Genomic DNA, 16,877 nt, shown 5'->3' on the forward strand with positions numbered 1-16,877 from the left:
TAAAGGTTACTCTGAAATGAACACAATCATTTTCTGTATGGATTTAATTCTGGCCTCTTGACATTATATTTTCTTGGACACAACTGCTATTACACGACCCTGATTTATCTCTAAATCAGAAAATAGGGAAGTATTGTAAATGGCTCATTGAGAGTGTATTTTCTGTTATTTTCATTAATAAAATGGTTGTAGGCCTCATTTTTTAAATTTTATGTGGTATAAATTTTTGATACAAATGCCAAAGAAAATATTCATAAATAGAATCCAGCAATACTTTGAATGAACACAACCAAATAGACTGTATTCCAGAATTAGAATGACATTTCCTATAAAGAAATACAACACTAAAAAAGATCCTTAAAGGCTAAATATATAGTTAAAATTAGGCAAGTTATAAATGAACATTATAATAGATGACCAATAGACTTTGATAAAATCCAACAACGTGTGTGTGTGTGTGTGTGTGTGTGTGTGTGTGTGTGCTGGTTTATATATATTTTTGCTAGTTTGTATATGTGTGTGTATATATATGTTTAGATAATATATATTTAAATTGGAACAGAGGAATTATTTTTGAACATAATAAAGATTATAACACTAAATCAAGAACATTATGTTTGCTAGTTGGAAAAACGCTAAAGTACCTTTTATATAAGTTTAATTGGAATGTTCTTTGTGTCTATAATGTTTCCCATTGGATACCTAGCACAGAGTAGGTGCTCAAATTTACATGACTAAATGAAAAAAAGGAAAGAAAGCAAATGAAAGGACCATAGTCTTAAAATAAGCAAGTATGTGGTAACATTTACATTTCAATTTCAAATATGAACATGATACTCAGAGGCCATCTGGCTTTCTGTTGAAGACATTTTCTCACTGGAGTCAGAATTTTCTGACTCTAAAGGTTATAAAACAACAAAACCTTATAAAGTTTATTTAATTAAAATTAGCTAAAGTTCTGTCATTTCAATCTCTTTTTCTCTTTTGAGAGTTCAAATAGAAATAGAATTTTTTTTAAAAAAAAAAAAAAAGGAAGGTCTGTCATGTCCCCTTATACCTGCCTTTTTTTCCTCATAAATATCTCTAGCCTTCAACCCTCCCATTTTATCCTAGCACCCACCTTGCCTCTCCTTTCCTCTCCAGTTTATACCCTATTCTTAACTATTTGAACTTTCTCTCACCAACATCTTTGGCTATTTGTACCCCAATCATTCTGCCTCAGCCACTCAATAACTATTATAGTCCTGCTCCTTTACTCCTTCATGCAAATAATAAAAATGCTGTCAAAGAAAAATCACAAAACAATACAGATTGTACCCTAAAGATTGATGGTTTCCAGCTTCACCTAAACAGGAACAGGGTTCTTTCTTTTTCCTATGAATGCCTCTGCCAGGTCTCTGTCACCTTCCATCACACTCGATAGACTGTCTTACCACTTGATAAGACGTGGATGCCCTGACAGGTCCGTTCCAACAAACAGCACAAACTCACACACTCCCACCCACCTGTCTTTTTTTCCCCCAGGCTCACTGATGGGATCTTACTTTTACTATAGAAAGTGAAGTGAACCCATTCAGCTGGGCCCAGTGGCTCACATCTGTAATCCTAGCACTTTGGGAGGCCAAGGTAGGCAGATTGCTTGAGTCCAGGAGTTCGAAACCAGCCTGGGCAACATGGTGAAACCATATCTCTACAAAAAATACAAAAATTAGCCGTGTGTTGTGGTGCATGCTTGTAGTACCATCTACTTAAGAGGCTGAGGCAGGAAGATTGCTTGAGACTGGGAGGTGGAGGTTGCAGTGAGCCGAGATTATGCCACTGCACTCCAGCCTAGGCAACAGAGTGAGACCCTGTCTATAAATAAATAAATAAATTGTATTTTGCTAATACATACATAATAAAACATAGTTTTGTACCTTGTGTTTCTAAAAGGTACTGCCCCATGCTCATGAGATTTTGAAACTTAGGTACATAATACATTTCTAATGGCATATACTTTTGTATAACCCCCTTAGGAGCCAAGTTTTCTATAATGCACTAAAAGATATAAAAATGCATATACCTTTAGTCCTCATATCTACCCCAGAGAATTTTCTCCAAGGGAATAATTCAGGAGGTTTTTATTAAATCATTACTATATTCTAAGAACCACGCCAGGCGTGAGAGTTACAGAAATGTAGAGAAGACACTTATCATGTACTCATGAAGGTATCATCAAGTCATCTAGTGGAGGTTAGAAAAGGCTTCAAGGGAACGAACTGCTTGAGATGGCCCTGAAAGGATGAGTAGAGTAAGCCAAGCATGTGCCAAGAGATAATGGTATGATACATCACGGGTTGTTCTGTTTATAATTATCTTAGTGTGTCTGGGCATAGGATTCATACAGGGAAATGTTAAGAAATAAAGTTGAAAAAACAAACTATATTATAGAATGGTTTATATATAGGTCCAAGAACTTTGGAATTTTTCATGAAGGTGATAGGGAGCTTTTGGAGAACAACAAAGAGAAACACAATCAGATTTGCATTTAGCTGACTTTGTGTAGGTTCAAATAGAGGTTTAGAGTAAGATGAATTAGAGGAGCACTGTAGTAGTCCAAGCAAGGGATTTAGAGTACCTGAGTTAAGGGAGAGGAAGAAGGTACAGTAGAGGAAAAATCGAATCAACATAGCTTTAATAGATTTGGGGAAAAAATGGGTTATATAATACATAGTTATTTGTGACGGCAACATTTTAAACAACCTAACTGGATAAAAGACTAAGTTGGGAGAGGAGAAGTGAGGATAGAGTGGGGTAGAATAAGCTATGCTTTAAAATCACATGTTACAATCCATATTATTCTTGGTTTTGTTTTTTTAATGTTAAGTATATAAAAATTCCCTTCTTTTGGACAGGTATTTAGCAGTGTTTTTTTATGGAACTCCTACCTTTACCATACAGCTTGTATAAAAAATCAAAATTTAACCAGCCATCTAATTTTTTTAAACTTGAATACCATATTTGAAATGATACAAAACCAGCAGGATTATTTATATTAATAATTAATAATTCAGCAGGAAACATACTATACTATTATACTTATATATAAAGAAAGTAGAAAATCATTTGGTTAAATTGAAGACTATATAGTTGTCAGAACATTACAAACATTACATTTGTGATTTTCTTTATGCTGTCATGATGAGACTTCAAACATGTCAAACAGAGAACAGAACTGTCTCCTCCTTGCTTCTCACTTAAGCCAAAGCATCTTCCTCCCCTCAACCTCATGTTGGCCCTGTGCACCCTGAAAGGAAGTTGCACTTTTCTTTACTGCCGAGTTGTCACTTTTAATACCTAGCCATCTCGTTGAAGTCTGGCTCTTATTAAAATATTCTATCAGAGAAAAACAGTTTTTCTGTGCTAGCAAAGAACCAAATTTTCTTCCCTTTTGGTTTGATTTTTATAAATCCTTTAAAAGAAATCTTTAAGTAAAAATATGTTTGTGAGTGTGTTTGGGTCTTTGTCTTGAAGTAGTGTAAAATTTTATTTAAAATGAAGGTAAAATGAATTATGGCCTATGGTATAAAGATGGTTAAATAGCAACACAAAAGAAAACAAATAAGCCCCCATCAGCAAAGGTCTAAACAACAAAATGTTCAAATAAACCTGTTATTCTGAAATATGTAATAATAGAGTTTCTTTATAATATTGATACTGAAGCACTATAGGATCCTGAAATTAACATGTTGAATTAACAAATTATGTACCGCATAGTTTATTATTGAGTGTATTTCTTGTATTCTGTTTTACCATTAATAATCAATTTATGAGATTTTTACAATCTTGATTAAATGCAGCTTTTAAAGAGAATTTTGAACCTCCATCTTGGCGTAAAAAGTTTTTAAACAAGCTGTTTGTTCTAAAAAAGACAAGTAGATATGCCCTACAATCTATAACTTCAGTATAATCTCATATATTTCTACATCTAATGATGAGGTACTAAATGTGATTACACGGTAATTCAATGAACTTTTTTTTTTTTTTTTGAGACAGAGTCTCGCTGTGTTGCCCAGGCTGGAGTATAGTAGCGTGTTCTTAGCTCACTGCAGACTCAACCCCCTCCAAGCTCAAGCGATCTTCCCACATCAGCCTCCCAAGTAGCTGGGGCTACAGGCATACACCACCACACCTGGCTGATTTTTGCATTTTTTATAGGGCCGGGGTTTCACCATATTGCCCAGGCTCATCTCAAACTCCTGGGCTCAAGCAGTCTGCCCACCTTGGCCTCCCAAATTGTTGGGATTACAGGTGTGAGCCACTGTGCCCAGCCAAATGAACTTCTTTTAATTCAAAATCATTAAAAATAGAAGACTCATGAAAAACAGAAAATTACTCTGACAAATTTGATAAAGATACTTAATAATGTCAATTAAAACACAACTAAATAAATTGGAGAAATTACTCATATTGCTACAACTTATTTAAGGAGAGTTTAATTTTATAAAATAAATTTCAAGTGAATAGATGATTAGGATAACCAAAATATTCCTCTTTTTCTGTGACAAGCTTCTGGATACACAGATGACTATACATAGTTTTCCTAGTGGTTTTTTACAACCACTAAGTAAGTCACTAAGTAAAAAACTAAACTGTATTCCTAACCATTCTAGTTATATTGCTATTTGATTGTTTAATATTTGAAAATGTACTTTCCTACTATAGATTAAGGGATCTTAATCCATCTACTTTCGATTTAGTAGATAGATTTACTCCATCTACTTTCTATTAGTGAAATACAATCTTCTTATTTCATTTTCTTATATTCATGACTATGAAGGCAACTTGTTAGTAAGTACTCAAATATCTGTGTAATGAGGCCAAGCGCGGTGGCTCACGCCTGTAATCACACCACTATGGGAGGCCGAGGCAGGTGGATCACCTGAGATTAGGAGTTCGAGACCAGGCTGACCAACATGGTGAAACCCCGTCTCTACTGACAATACAAAAATTGACTAGGTGTGGTGGCACGTGCCTGTAGTCCCAGCTACTTGGGAGGCTGAGGCAGAAGAATCACTTGAACCCAGGAGGCAGAGGTTGCAGTGAGCTAAGATCATGCCACTGCACTCCAGCCTGGGCAACAGAGTGAGACTCTTGTCTCAAAAAAAAAAAAAAAAAAAACTGTGTAATGAATGAAGATATACAGTCTTCTTATCTGAGTTCATGATTTCTTTTTTTTTTTTTTTTTTTTGAGATGGAGTTTCGCTCTTGTTGCCCAGGCTGGAATGCAGTGGCGCAATCTCGGCTCACTGCAACCTCTGCTTCCCAGGTTCAAGAGATTCTCCGGCCTCAGCCTCCTGAGTAGTTGAGATTACAGGTACCCGCCACCACGCCCGCCTAATTTTTGTATTTTCAGTAGAGACGGGGTTTCTCCGTGTTGGCCAGGCTGGTCTCAAACTCCTGACCTCAGGTGATCCACCCGCCTCAGCCTCCCAAAGTGTTGGGATTACAGGTGTGAGCCACCGCGCCCAGCCTGAGCTCATGATTTCTAAAAGTAGATTTTTTTCTCCAGGAAAAGTGAGCTATAGCTTACGTTCTAATACCAAGTCAGAATTTTTTTTTTTTTTGAGATGGAGTCTTGCTCTTGTCACCCAGACTGGAGTGCAATGGCACAATCTTGGCTCACTGCAACCTCCACCTCCCGGGTTCAAGCGATTCTCCTGCCTCAGCCTCCCAAGTAGCTGGGAATACAGGCATGCACCACCACGTCCAGCTAATTTTTGTATTTTTAGTAGAGACGGGGTTTTGCCACGTTGGCCAGCCGGGTCTTGACCTACTGACCTCGTGATCTTTCTGCCTCAGCCTCCTAAAGTGATGGATTACAGGTGTGAGCCACCGCACCCAGCCCCAAATTTTTTTTTACATAAAATGTTTGCCAGTCATATACTAATGTGGGCACATACTAATTATTCCACAAAAACTATCATTACATCATTTGCATGAGGCTGTAGTTATATTTATCATATAGCACTGACAGTCATCCACTAAAGATGTAGACCATTGTTCTTAACTTAATGCTATCATTAGAGATATGAAAATCCATCTGGAGAAAAATTTAGAAGAAGAGCGCCAGATATTACTGCAGCAACAAAAAATATGTCGAAATCGAGCACGTAAATATTTTGTGGAGTCAAATCGGAGAAAAAAGTAAGTAATTGCACTTTATTCAGAAGTATAGAAATTCCAAGTCAATATAAAGTAATAGTTTCTCTACTTTGTAGCACTTTATGAAACTAAGTCATGGCAGTGTTATCTGTGAAACATTGATCAAGATTTATGTGGCTTTGTAAATTTTATTATTGTTTTCCTTCCCAAAGCGCAAGGGTGGTGGTGTATTATCTAGGTCTCTGACAGTAGCAGTCTTTTTTTGTCGTAGAACAGCTTATTGCATTGTCATATACACTTCTTAAAATGACTGTGAAATGTATTATCTTCTTTTTTTTGTATCATTTCATGATTTCATGATGATTTTAAAATTACCAATTAATATTTAGTCTTTTGGTATATAGTTTGAGTTTAATTTGTTATTCACTTCTATATAATTTTTCTATATCTGCCACTTTTCATTCGTTCAATCTGAAAAAATGGAAAAAATATGAATAATGGTATAAAAATTGGAAAAATATGAATAATGGTAGCAATATGAATAACAGTAGAAGTGGTAGAAATGTTTTATAAGTGAATGCTAGAAAAAGGAGCTTTCTAGGGTAAATTAGAAACTATAGTAAAGTAAAAGTACAAATTGTTCAATCACTGCTTAACATTTTTCAGGATGTTTTTTAAATATTAGGCTTTTTTTGAGACAGAGCAGTTATGCCATTTTTTAATTGTTGTTTTTGCTACCTTGTCCATATTTCTACAATATATGAATAGCAGAAAATCCCTAGAGTTTATTAACTACATCGCTGGGCATATGTTACAAATCCCATTTGGGGAATAAAAACTTGTTTGCCTATAATTTTTGCCTGGCATTATGTTTCTCTTCAGATTAACTTTTTTATTGTCTGATGTAGTTGAAATTATTTACTGAAATTTAGAATTTTATTTTGTATGCATGGGTTTCTGTTTTTCTCCTACCTTTGGGCTCCTGGCATCTATAAACGGCGTGTGACAGGTGTTCAGTAAAGATGAATAATCATATGTTGAAAGAGTAGTGGACTTTGGAGTCAGAGATCTAGGAAATACTAGCTCTATGAATTAAAGGAAGTCTGTTTAATGTCTTTAAGCCTCAGTTTTCTCATTTATGATTGGAATTAATAACATCTATTTCAAGGGATTTTGGTGTAGAGCAGAAAGTGTAGAAATAAAGTGGAATATTTGAGAATACATGTAAAAATATCAGTGTCTGACACATAGGACTTCTTATTTTTTATTATTAATGTTTGTCAGTTGTTTATTTTACAATAATCAACTTTAATAGCAAGGCTTTATGGAATTTTATTAATAAATTTTCTATTTGTATTCTCTCATCAAATATAAGAATTCTCATGTAGAAAATAACAGAAAAGAAATCTTGGTTTAAAATTCTAAGAGGCAGGACATTTTCCAATACAATATTATTGTGTTTTATTTTCCGTTACCCTAAAGTGCAATGTAAAGATACATAAACATTTCTTTTAAAACACTAATCATTTGTCTCTGTATTTCACATTTTATAAGGGGGCTGAATTATTTGTGCACATCCGAATTTCAGAAGCTGTCTATGATTATGGTCTTCTTAACCATGCCATTGTCTATCAATTTATACTTTACATCATTTAAGTTTATGCTGTCCACTTACATTGTGGTCACAGAGGATTTTTTTGTTTTGTTGTTGTTTTGGGGGTGTGTGTGTGTGTGTGTGGTATTTTGTGGTTTTTTGTTTTGTTTTTTTGAGATGGAGTCTCACTCTGTCACTCAGGCTGGAGTACAGGGGCACAATCTCAGCTCACTGCAACCTCCGCCTCCCAGATTCAAACGATTCTCCTGCCTCAACCCCCCGAATAGCTGGGATTACAGGCACGCACCCCCGTGCCCGGCTAATTTTTTTGTATTTTTCGTAGAGACAAGGTTTTGCCATGTTGGTCAGGCTGGTCTTGAACTCCTGACCTCAAGTGATCCTCCCATCTCAGCCTCCCAAAGTGCTGGGATTATAGGCGGTTTTGGTTTTGTTTTTTTTTAATAGTATTTTCTTCAGGTAGAGACAGTGACAGTCCTGCCATTTGTCAGTTATACATTGACATTGTCAGTGTTATGTGTCCAGCAGAAGTCAAAGGAAAATGTTCCTAGCATCAAGTTCTCTTTATTTTCATTAGTTGCTTTAAATCACACACATTTTTATTTTCTTATTATTTATTGCATTTCTATTAGCCAATATTTTTCTTGCATTGTATGCTTTTATCACATCCTCAAGTTTTCCATTCTCTCAGTCGGTATCTATACAATGGAGTCCCCTTTGTTTCCCTCCAAGTCTCCTTTGTTTCCGGCTCCAGTAGATACTGGTTATCTTTTAGGCCTATTGCACAATTGGCATCCCAGAACTTTCTTTTATTGCTCTTAGGAGTTGGAGCCATAATTTTGTGCCTCTCATAGCATCCCTTTGTTTGTTTGTTTGTTCTTTGTATTCCATTAGTTTGCTGGAGTACATCCTCAAGTTACTTTCTAATATGCTTCTTTGTAGACTAAGGAATTTTAAGATACACACACACAAAGGAAATAAACTGGCTTACTTCCTGCTTTTTCAGTCCACCAACCAGAACTATCTTTTGGTAAATACGTGAATGGGCATTTATTCACTCAACATGGAGAATTCAGTGAGCACAAATGATTCAACATTATGTCAGGAAAAGAATTTATTTTGTTAATCTATTCTACCAGTAAACTTTAGAAAATGGCAATTATCTGGCCAGGCGTGATGACTCACACCTGTAATCCTAGCACTTTGGGAGGCCGAGGTGGGTGGATCGCGAGGTCAGGAGTTCAAGACCAGCTTGGCCAAGATGGTGAAACCTCGTCTCTACTAAAAATACAAAAACTAGCCAGGTGTTATGGCGGGTGCCTATAATCCCAGCTACTCAGGAGGCTGAGGCAGAGAATTGCTTGAGCTCAGGAGGCAGAGGGTACAGTGAGCCAAGATCGCCCCACTGCACTCCAGCCTGGGCAACAGAGCGAGACAAAAAAAAGAGAGAGAGAGAGAGAGAGAGGGAGGGAGGGAGGGGGGGAGGAAGGGGCGGGCAATAATGTGATTAATGCAACTTCATAAGGCAAAGAAATTGAAATAAATTTTAAGAAGAGCTCAACGGGAACATTCCGATCGTTATAAAACACTATAATATAGGCACATAAAAGCTCAGATGACGAGACAAAATTCTATGTAGTTAACTGGCAGAATAAGAGAAAAACACCACAAAATGGGGAAAATTGTGCAGTGAAGAAGAGGAAAGAATACCAAATGACAGATGAGGAAGGGTCACTAAAATCTACAATAAAAAAGATTCCTTAAATATCCCAGAGGCAGAAAAAAATACTTAGAGGATCAGTGAAATACTTGGTGGACATGAAGTGTAAGGTAGCTGCATTATCTGTTTGTGAGAATGATGGAGTTTGGAGTTTCTCATAAAAGCATTAAAAAAGTACTCCTAGAATAATTAAGAAGGAATTATACGTTAAACAATAAGTCATATTTATTGAACCTCCATAGATATATATGTATGCTGTAAGCCAAAAAAATAAACAGATTCAAATAATTTTAGATATAAATTTAAAACTATCAATATCAATAGGTCTAAATATTCATGGGCAATACATCCATATTACATATATATATATATATATTTTTTGGTTTTTGTTTTTTGAGATGAAGTCTCGCTCTGTCGCCCATGCTGGAGTGCAGTGGCGTGACCTCGGCTCACCACTATCTCCATCTCCTGGGTTCAAGCAATTCTCCCTGCTTCAGCCTCCCAAGTAGCTGGGATTACAGGCACCCGTCACCATGCCTGGCTAATTTTTGTATTTTTAGTAAAGACGGGGTTTCACCACGTTGGCCAGGCTGGTCTCGAACTCCTGGACTCAAGTGATCCGCCCATCTCGGCCTCCCAAACTGCTGGGATTACGGGCATGAGCCACTGTGCCCAGCCATCCATACTATATTAAAGAAAATTTGGATATTTGGAAGTTATCTTTGACTATTTAAAATGTTGTTACATAAGATAGTCATTTATTCACTCAACTAATATTTACTAGGAAACCCCAAGGTTTCATATTCCGAAGGATAAAACAATAAAAAACATGATTTCTGTCCTCAGATTACTGATAGTGAAGTAATAAAAGATGGCAATGCTATGCAGTAAGTACTACAATAGCATCACTTATGAGATTCTATGGAAGCACATGCCATAGACTTAAAGGACAAGAAAGAATTCCTGGAAGAACAAAGTCTCTCATATTAGTTAACCAAGAGTTAGCCAGGGAAGATGAAGAGGAAGGGAGATGTTTTATTTGGAGAGAACAATATGTGAAAAAGCCTAATGTTATGAAATACACGACAAAAGTTGTATGTGGCTGATGCATGGGAATATGTGGAAGAGTATGAGGAGAGGAAGTTACAGTGTTGATAGTGTACGTTATGAAATAACTTTTATGCCAATCTAAAGAAATCAAAGATGCTGTTGGAGGAATAAAATCAGAGGAGTGTCATGATCAGATTTATATTTTAGCTCATTATAGCAAAGGGGCAGAGGATAAATTGAAAACAGGCTGGAGGCAAAGAGTACAGTAGAAAGCTGTTATAATGTTCTAGGCAAGAAGATGGCTATGGAGGTGGAGCTGGATGGAGTAGATAGGATCAGTAGGAGTCAAGGATTAATTATAGGTGAAGCATGAACAGCATTGCCAGAAATGGAATTCTTGTAGATTATGAAATCTTTATTTTCACATTTTAACATAAATTTTTCTAAAATACAATGCATATTTCTATAATCTTTCATACAGTTTATGATAAAAGTGGTTTGATCTTTTCTTCATGCCCTACAATCATTATTATGAGCATTAAATATTCTCCTCCGTTATATTATTGTACTGCCTTTGAGCTATTAAGCTTTATTTAGGCTATAATAAGTAGCCTGTAACAGTTAAGCTTGGTGAGTTCTTGCATTGAGGATTATCTATCTTCTTGTAATTTCTCTTTTTAAAATTAAACTGTTGGCTGGGCGCAGTGGCTCATGCCTTTAATCCCAGCACTTTGGGAGGCCAAGGTGGGTGCGTTACTTGAGGTCAGGAGTTCAAGACCAGCCTGCCCAACCTGGTGAAACCCCGTCTCTACTAAAAATACAAAAATTAGCTGGGCATTGTGGCGCATGCCTGTAATCCCAGCTATTCAGGAGGCTGAGGCAAGAGAATCTCCTGAACCTGGGAGGCAAAGGTTGTGGTGAGCCGAGATCATGCCACAGCACTCCAGCCTGGGTGACAGAGCGAGTCTCCATTTAAAAATAATAATAATAAATTAAATTAAACCAAATTACTCTTTATTTTGAGGTAATTGTAGATTCACAGGCAATTGTAAAAAATAAAACAGAGAGATTCCATATACCTTTTACCCAGTTTCCCCCAATGATAACATCTTGCAAAACTATATAGTACAATATCACAACTAGCATAATAATATGTTTACAGTCAAGAAACAGAACACTTCCATCACCACAAAGATCCCTCAAGTGTTGTCCTTTTATAGCCACACCTACTTCTCTCCCAGTCCCACCCCCTGGAAATCACTAATATGATGTTCTCCATTTCTACAGTTTTTTCATTTCCAGAGTGTTGTATAAAGGGGATCATACCGTATATAACCTTTGGGGATTGACTCTTCTCAGTACAATTCTTTGGGATTCATTCAAGTTGTAGTATGTATCAGTAGCTTTTTCATTCTTATTGCTGAATATTTATTATTATTATTATTTCATGATATGGATGCACCAGAGTTTGACCATTCACCCATTGAAGGACATGATATCTCAGTCTATTATAAATGAAGTTGATAAAAACATTCACATACAGGTTTTTGTATAAACATAAGCCTTTATTTCTCTGGGATAAGTGACCATGAGTACTCTGGTTAGGTCATATGGTAGTTGCCCATTTAGTGTGTTTAAAAACTGCCAGCCGTTTTTCAGAGTATAAGCATGATCCAGCTTTTCCTCATCCTCACTAGCATTTGGTATTGTCACTATTTTTTATTTTAATCATTCTGATAGGTATGCAGTAATATCTCATTGTGGTTTTAATTTGTATTTCCCTAATTGCTAGTGATGCAGATTATCTTTTCATATTTTATTTACCATCTGTTCTCTTTTAGTGAAATTCTCTTTACATTTTTATTCATTTTTAATTGGACTGTTTGCTTTTTTATTATTGAGTTTTGAGAGCTCTACATATATTCTAGATCTAGTCCTTTGTCAGATATGTTGTTTGTAAACATTTTCTCCTACCTTGGAGATTATTTTTCCATATTCTTCATAGAGTCTCTTCTGGAGCAGAAGTTTTGAATTTTGATGAAATTCAGCTTATTGGTTTTTCTTTTTATGGACTCTGCTTTTGATGTAAAGTCTAGGAACTCTTTGCATAGCCCTAGGTTCTGAAGATTTTCTCCTGTGTTTTATCCTCAAAATATTATAGTTTTATGTTTTACAGTTAAGTCTGTGATCCAGTTTTAGTTAATCTTTGTATAAAGTATCAGATGTGTACCAAAGTTTGGAGGTTTTGTTTCATAGTTTTTTGGGGGGTGTGTTTTGTCTCCAGATGTCCAATTGGTCCAGCATTATTTGTTGAAAAGGCTACCTTTCCTCCATGAATTGTTTTTGCACCCTGTCAAAAATCAGTTGAGCATATTTGTATGCATCTATTTTGGGGTTCTTTATTCTGTTCTTTTTGTGTCTCTTCCTCCACCAATACCCCACAATTTTGATTACTGTAGCTGTATAATAAGTCTTCAAATCATGTAGGCTAATTCTTCCCACTTTATTCTTTTTCAGAATTGTTTTAGGTGTTCTAATCTTTGCCTTTGAATGTGAAATTTAGAATAATATTATCTAAACCTGCAAAAATTATTGCTGGGAGTTTCATAGGAATTGCATTATACCTGTATATCAATGTGGGATGGGGAAAACTGACATCTTCACTATGTTGGATCTCCTAATAAATCTACTGAGTTTTTTATTTCAGTTGTTGCATTTTTTTAATTCTAAATTTTTCATTTGATTCTTCTTTATATTGATTCTTTATGTTTTCTGTTTATTTTCTGAGACTGTTTTTTCATCTACAAACATGCTCATTGAAGCATTTTTATCATGGCTGCTTTAAAATGTTTGTCAAATAATTCTAACATTCCTGTCATCTTGATGGTGGCATATGTTGATTGTCTTTTTTCGCTAAGTTTGAGACTTTCCTGGTTCTCAGAATGACAAGTGATTTTCTATTGAAACCCAAACATTTTCATATTCTATTATGAGATTCTGTGACTTATTTAAACCTTAAACTTTAGCTGATTCTCCCTGACACTGCTCTAGCAGGGGAAGAAGGGATGCAGCCTCATTATAGACAGATGGAGGTAGAAGCCAAGGTTCATCACTCAGCCTCTGTGGACACTAGATAAGTAGGACAGTTCTTTATTACTGCTGAGCAGGAGGAGGAGTTCCAGCTTCTCACGTGGTCTCCATTGATACCACAGTGGAGGTGGCCTTATTACTGCTGGATGGTAGTGAAAGTCATATCTCTCTGCAGGCTTCCTCAGATACCACCAACTATGGAGAGCGTAGGGCACTTCGTCCTGCCGGGTAGGTGAAAATCCAGACTCACGACATAGTCTCTACTAATACCAGGATGAGGAGAAGACCACTTTACCACCAGGTGGAGATGAAAGCCAGGCATTCTACTCAGCTTCTCTGACACCATCCCTACAGGAGGGTTCAGGGCACATCGTTACAAGGGAGGCAAGGATAGAAATCTAAGCTCTCCATTCAGTCTTTTCTGGCTGGATGGGAGTGGAACCACAATTTTCTGTGGTGTTTGGATGGAGTGACAGGATTTTTGCCTAAGTTTTCTGTCTAGCTAAGCTGATCTTTTCCTTATCCTGAGGCTAGAGAGAGTAAGCTTTAGTTAGGACTTTTTTTTTTTTTTTGTCTAAGCTTGGTGCTTCCAGGCTTCAAGTTTTTTTTCTGCTCTAAGTCTGGGATATACGAAACAAAAAGAAAACCCAGAGAACTTAACCACCATGTCCTTTCTCAGGCACCAGGATCCCTAGCCTGCTGACCTCCTCTTCTTCACTTCTCAGACTCTTCTTATGGGTGTGTGTTGGGGAGGGTGTAGTTGCCCCTTGTATCTTCTGGTGATTGGTTCCAAGACCCCCAGGGATACCAAAATCCACAGATACTCAAGTCTCTTATATAAAATAGTGGACTATTTGCATATAATCTACACACATCCTCTCATATGCTCTGAATCTTCTCTAGATTACTTATAATAACTAATACAGTGTAAATGTTATGTAAATAGTTGTTATACTATATTTTTATTTGTATTATTTTTATTGTATTGTTGTGTCCCTTCCGGTGGGTTCGTGGTCTCGCTGACTTCAGGAGTGAAGCCGCAGACCCTCGCGGTGAGTGTTACAGCTCTTAAAGGTGGTGTGGACCCAAAGAGTGACCAGCAGCAAGATTTATTATGAAGAGTGAAAGAACAAAACTTCCACAGCATGGGACAGGACCCCAACGGGTTGCCCCTGCTGGCTCTGGTGGCCAGCTTTTATCCCCTTATTTGGCCCTGCCCATGTCCTGCTGATTAGTCCATTTTACAGAGTGCTGATTGGCCCATTTTACAGAGTGCTGATTGGTCCATTTTACAGAATGCTGATTGGTGCATTACAATCCTCTAGCTAGACAGAAAAGTTCTCCAAGTCCCCACCCAACCCAGAGGCCCAGCTGGCTTCACCTCTCATTGTTATTTTTATTGTTTTTTCCCAAATATTTTCAATCCAGGGTTGGTTGAATCTGTAGATAAGGAACTCACAGATATGGAGGGCAAACTATATATCATGCACAGGAGTTTTAATTGTACTTAGCGGGAGAAATAGAAAAAGTATGTCTACCTCCATTTTCCCAGAAGCAGAATTTGTGTCTTTTTGATGTTAGTATTTCTCCTTCTAGCAGCTCCTTCACATTTTTTTTAATACTTCTAATACATTTTAACCTACTAAATCCAGGGATTTTGTTAGAACTGAAATCTAAGGATAGTGAATGAGGACCTAAGGGAGCTTGTTACTAAATTTTTGAGCTTTAGTTAATTGATATGTTTCTTTACACTGACACCTCAACCTTTAGAGAAATGAGATATTTTATATTTTTCCTTTGTATGATGTATATTACTAATTCTATGAATCTTTATTGTTTGGGTGTTTTGCCCTGTGATAGTGTATTGAGGGTAATTTTCAACATTTCATTTGTTTTCTTTTCCAGTCAAGTGAAAGACAATCTGTTGGAAAATATGATTTTCATACATTCTTTTAGGATTTCAAATAATTTTATGTCTCGGAAAGCACAGGATTATAATCTGGGACACATGTTTCTTTGACAGGCAATGAAAACTCACAGTATATTATTGGGTTTAGTTCTATTATAGGCATATTGTTGGCATTATTATTTGTTAAAAATGGTATTTTTCATTTCTAAAAACCATTTATCCAACTGCATTTTTTAACTTTCAAGAAGAACAATTTATCCTTATTTTTAATTTTTTAATTTCTAATTCTCAAAATATATTTAGCTTTACAGTTTAATATTATCATATCTCTAGAGAGTTGTAGCTACCTAGATCTGAAATGTCGTTCCATCCAGAAAAAAGAAATGTATCACAAAAGGCAAGTTCTTCAGTTCTACGTTTGTCTCCTGTGACCTCAGATACTCTAAATACTACTTCCTAGGTTCTATTGTTAAACGGTTGCCATGATGTTTATTTGCTCACTTCTCAGGAGCATTTCCAACAGAGGAAAATGATACCCATAGCTGTAGACTCCTGGGAAACGAGAACAAATAGTTTGGCATATAGCTGTCATTTGATGAGATGGCTTACATTGAGCCAAGGTGCTCTACATGTTTCATGAGGCAGAGCTGCATATGTTAAACAGACCCTTCGAAAGTTGCTAAGGCAGACTGTGTTTCTTCTGCGAAAAAGACTAATTCCAGGGTAAATAGGAAGCAAAAATGTACTTTCTCAACTCTGAATTCTACAATGGTAGAGAAGCTTTCTCATTTTTATTGCCATTTCCTTCTATTCTCACAGCATTTACCAGTGCCTGGCACAGAATAATATAAAAGGAACTCTGTAAATAGTCACTGAGTAATGAAAGAAGTATAGTAATCATCACTATAATTGCTTATTAAAACTTTTTATTGTTGGCCTATCATTGAGTTCAGGAGTAGAAATGTCTGCTTATTGGTCACACTCCATCCCTGATTTAATGTGGCTCAACCTAACACAGGCTTTATTTTCTACAGTCCCAGAAAATACTGTATGAAATTATTATTACTTTCTGTATACATTTTAGCCCAGAAAACCTGGCCACTGTGGAACAATATGAAATGATGGTGATGATAATTTGCTGTCAAAATGACTTTTGCATAATTACAAGAAAAATACCACCTCTTAGCTTTGGAAATCTATCATTCATCATTGCCAAATATTGCTGAGTTGGTGGTTATTTTCTCAATTTCTCAAACATGCTAAGTTTTTTTCCCTCTCAATTCAGGACCTTTGCACACTGTTTCTGCCTAGAGCACTTTTTTTCCCCATTTTTAAAATGATTTGCCCCTGTG

The 16,877-nt window shown here is 36.4% G+C and overlaps 1 protein-coding gene across 1 annotated transcript in view; it reads left to right on the plus strand.

Annotated features, from left to right (window-relative positions):
- Positions 1–16,877, plus strand: part of CEP126 (centrosomal protein 126) — an 84,471-nt gene that overhangs the window by 2,426 nt on the left and 65,168 nt on the right. The window contains exon 2 of the mRNA XM_004052020.4: positions 6,067–6,186. Coding sequence (XP_004052068.3) covers positions 6,067–6,186 — 120 coding nt within the window. The remainder of the gene's footprint in view (positions 1–6,066; positions 6,187–16,877) is intronic.

The sequence above is a fragment of the Gorilla gorilla genome, chromosome 9, assembly GCF_029281585.2.
Source record: "Gorilla gorilla gorilla isolate KB3781 chromosome 9, NHGRI_mGorGor1-v2.1_pri, whole genome shotgun sequence".
In the NCBI taxonomy this organism is placed as follows: Eukaryota; Metazoa; Chordata; class Mammalia; order Primates; family Hominidae; genus Gorilla; species Gorilla gorilla.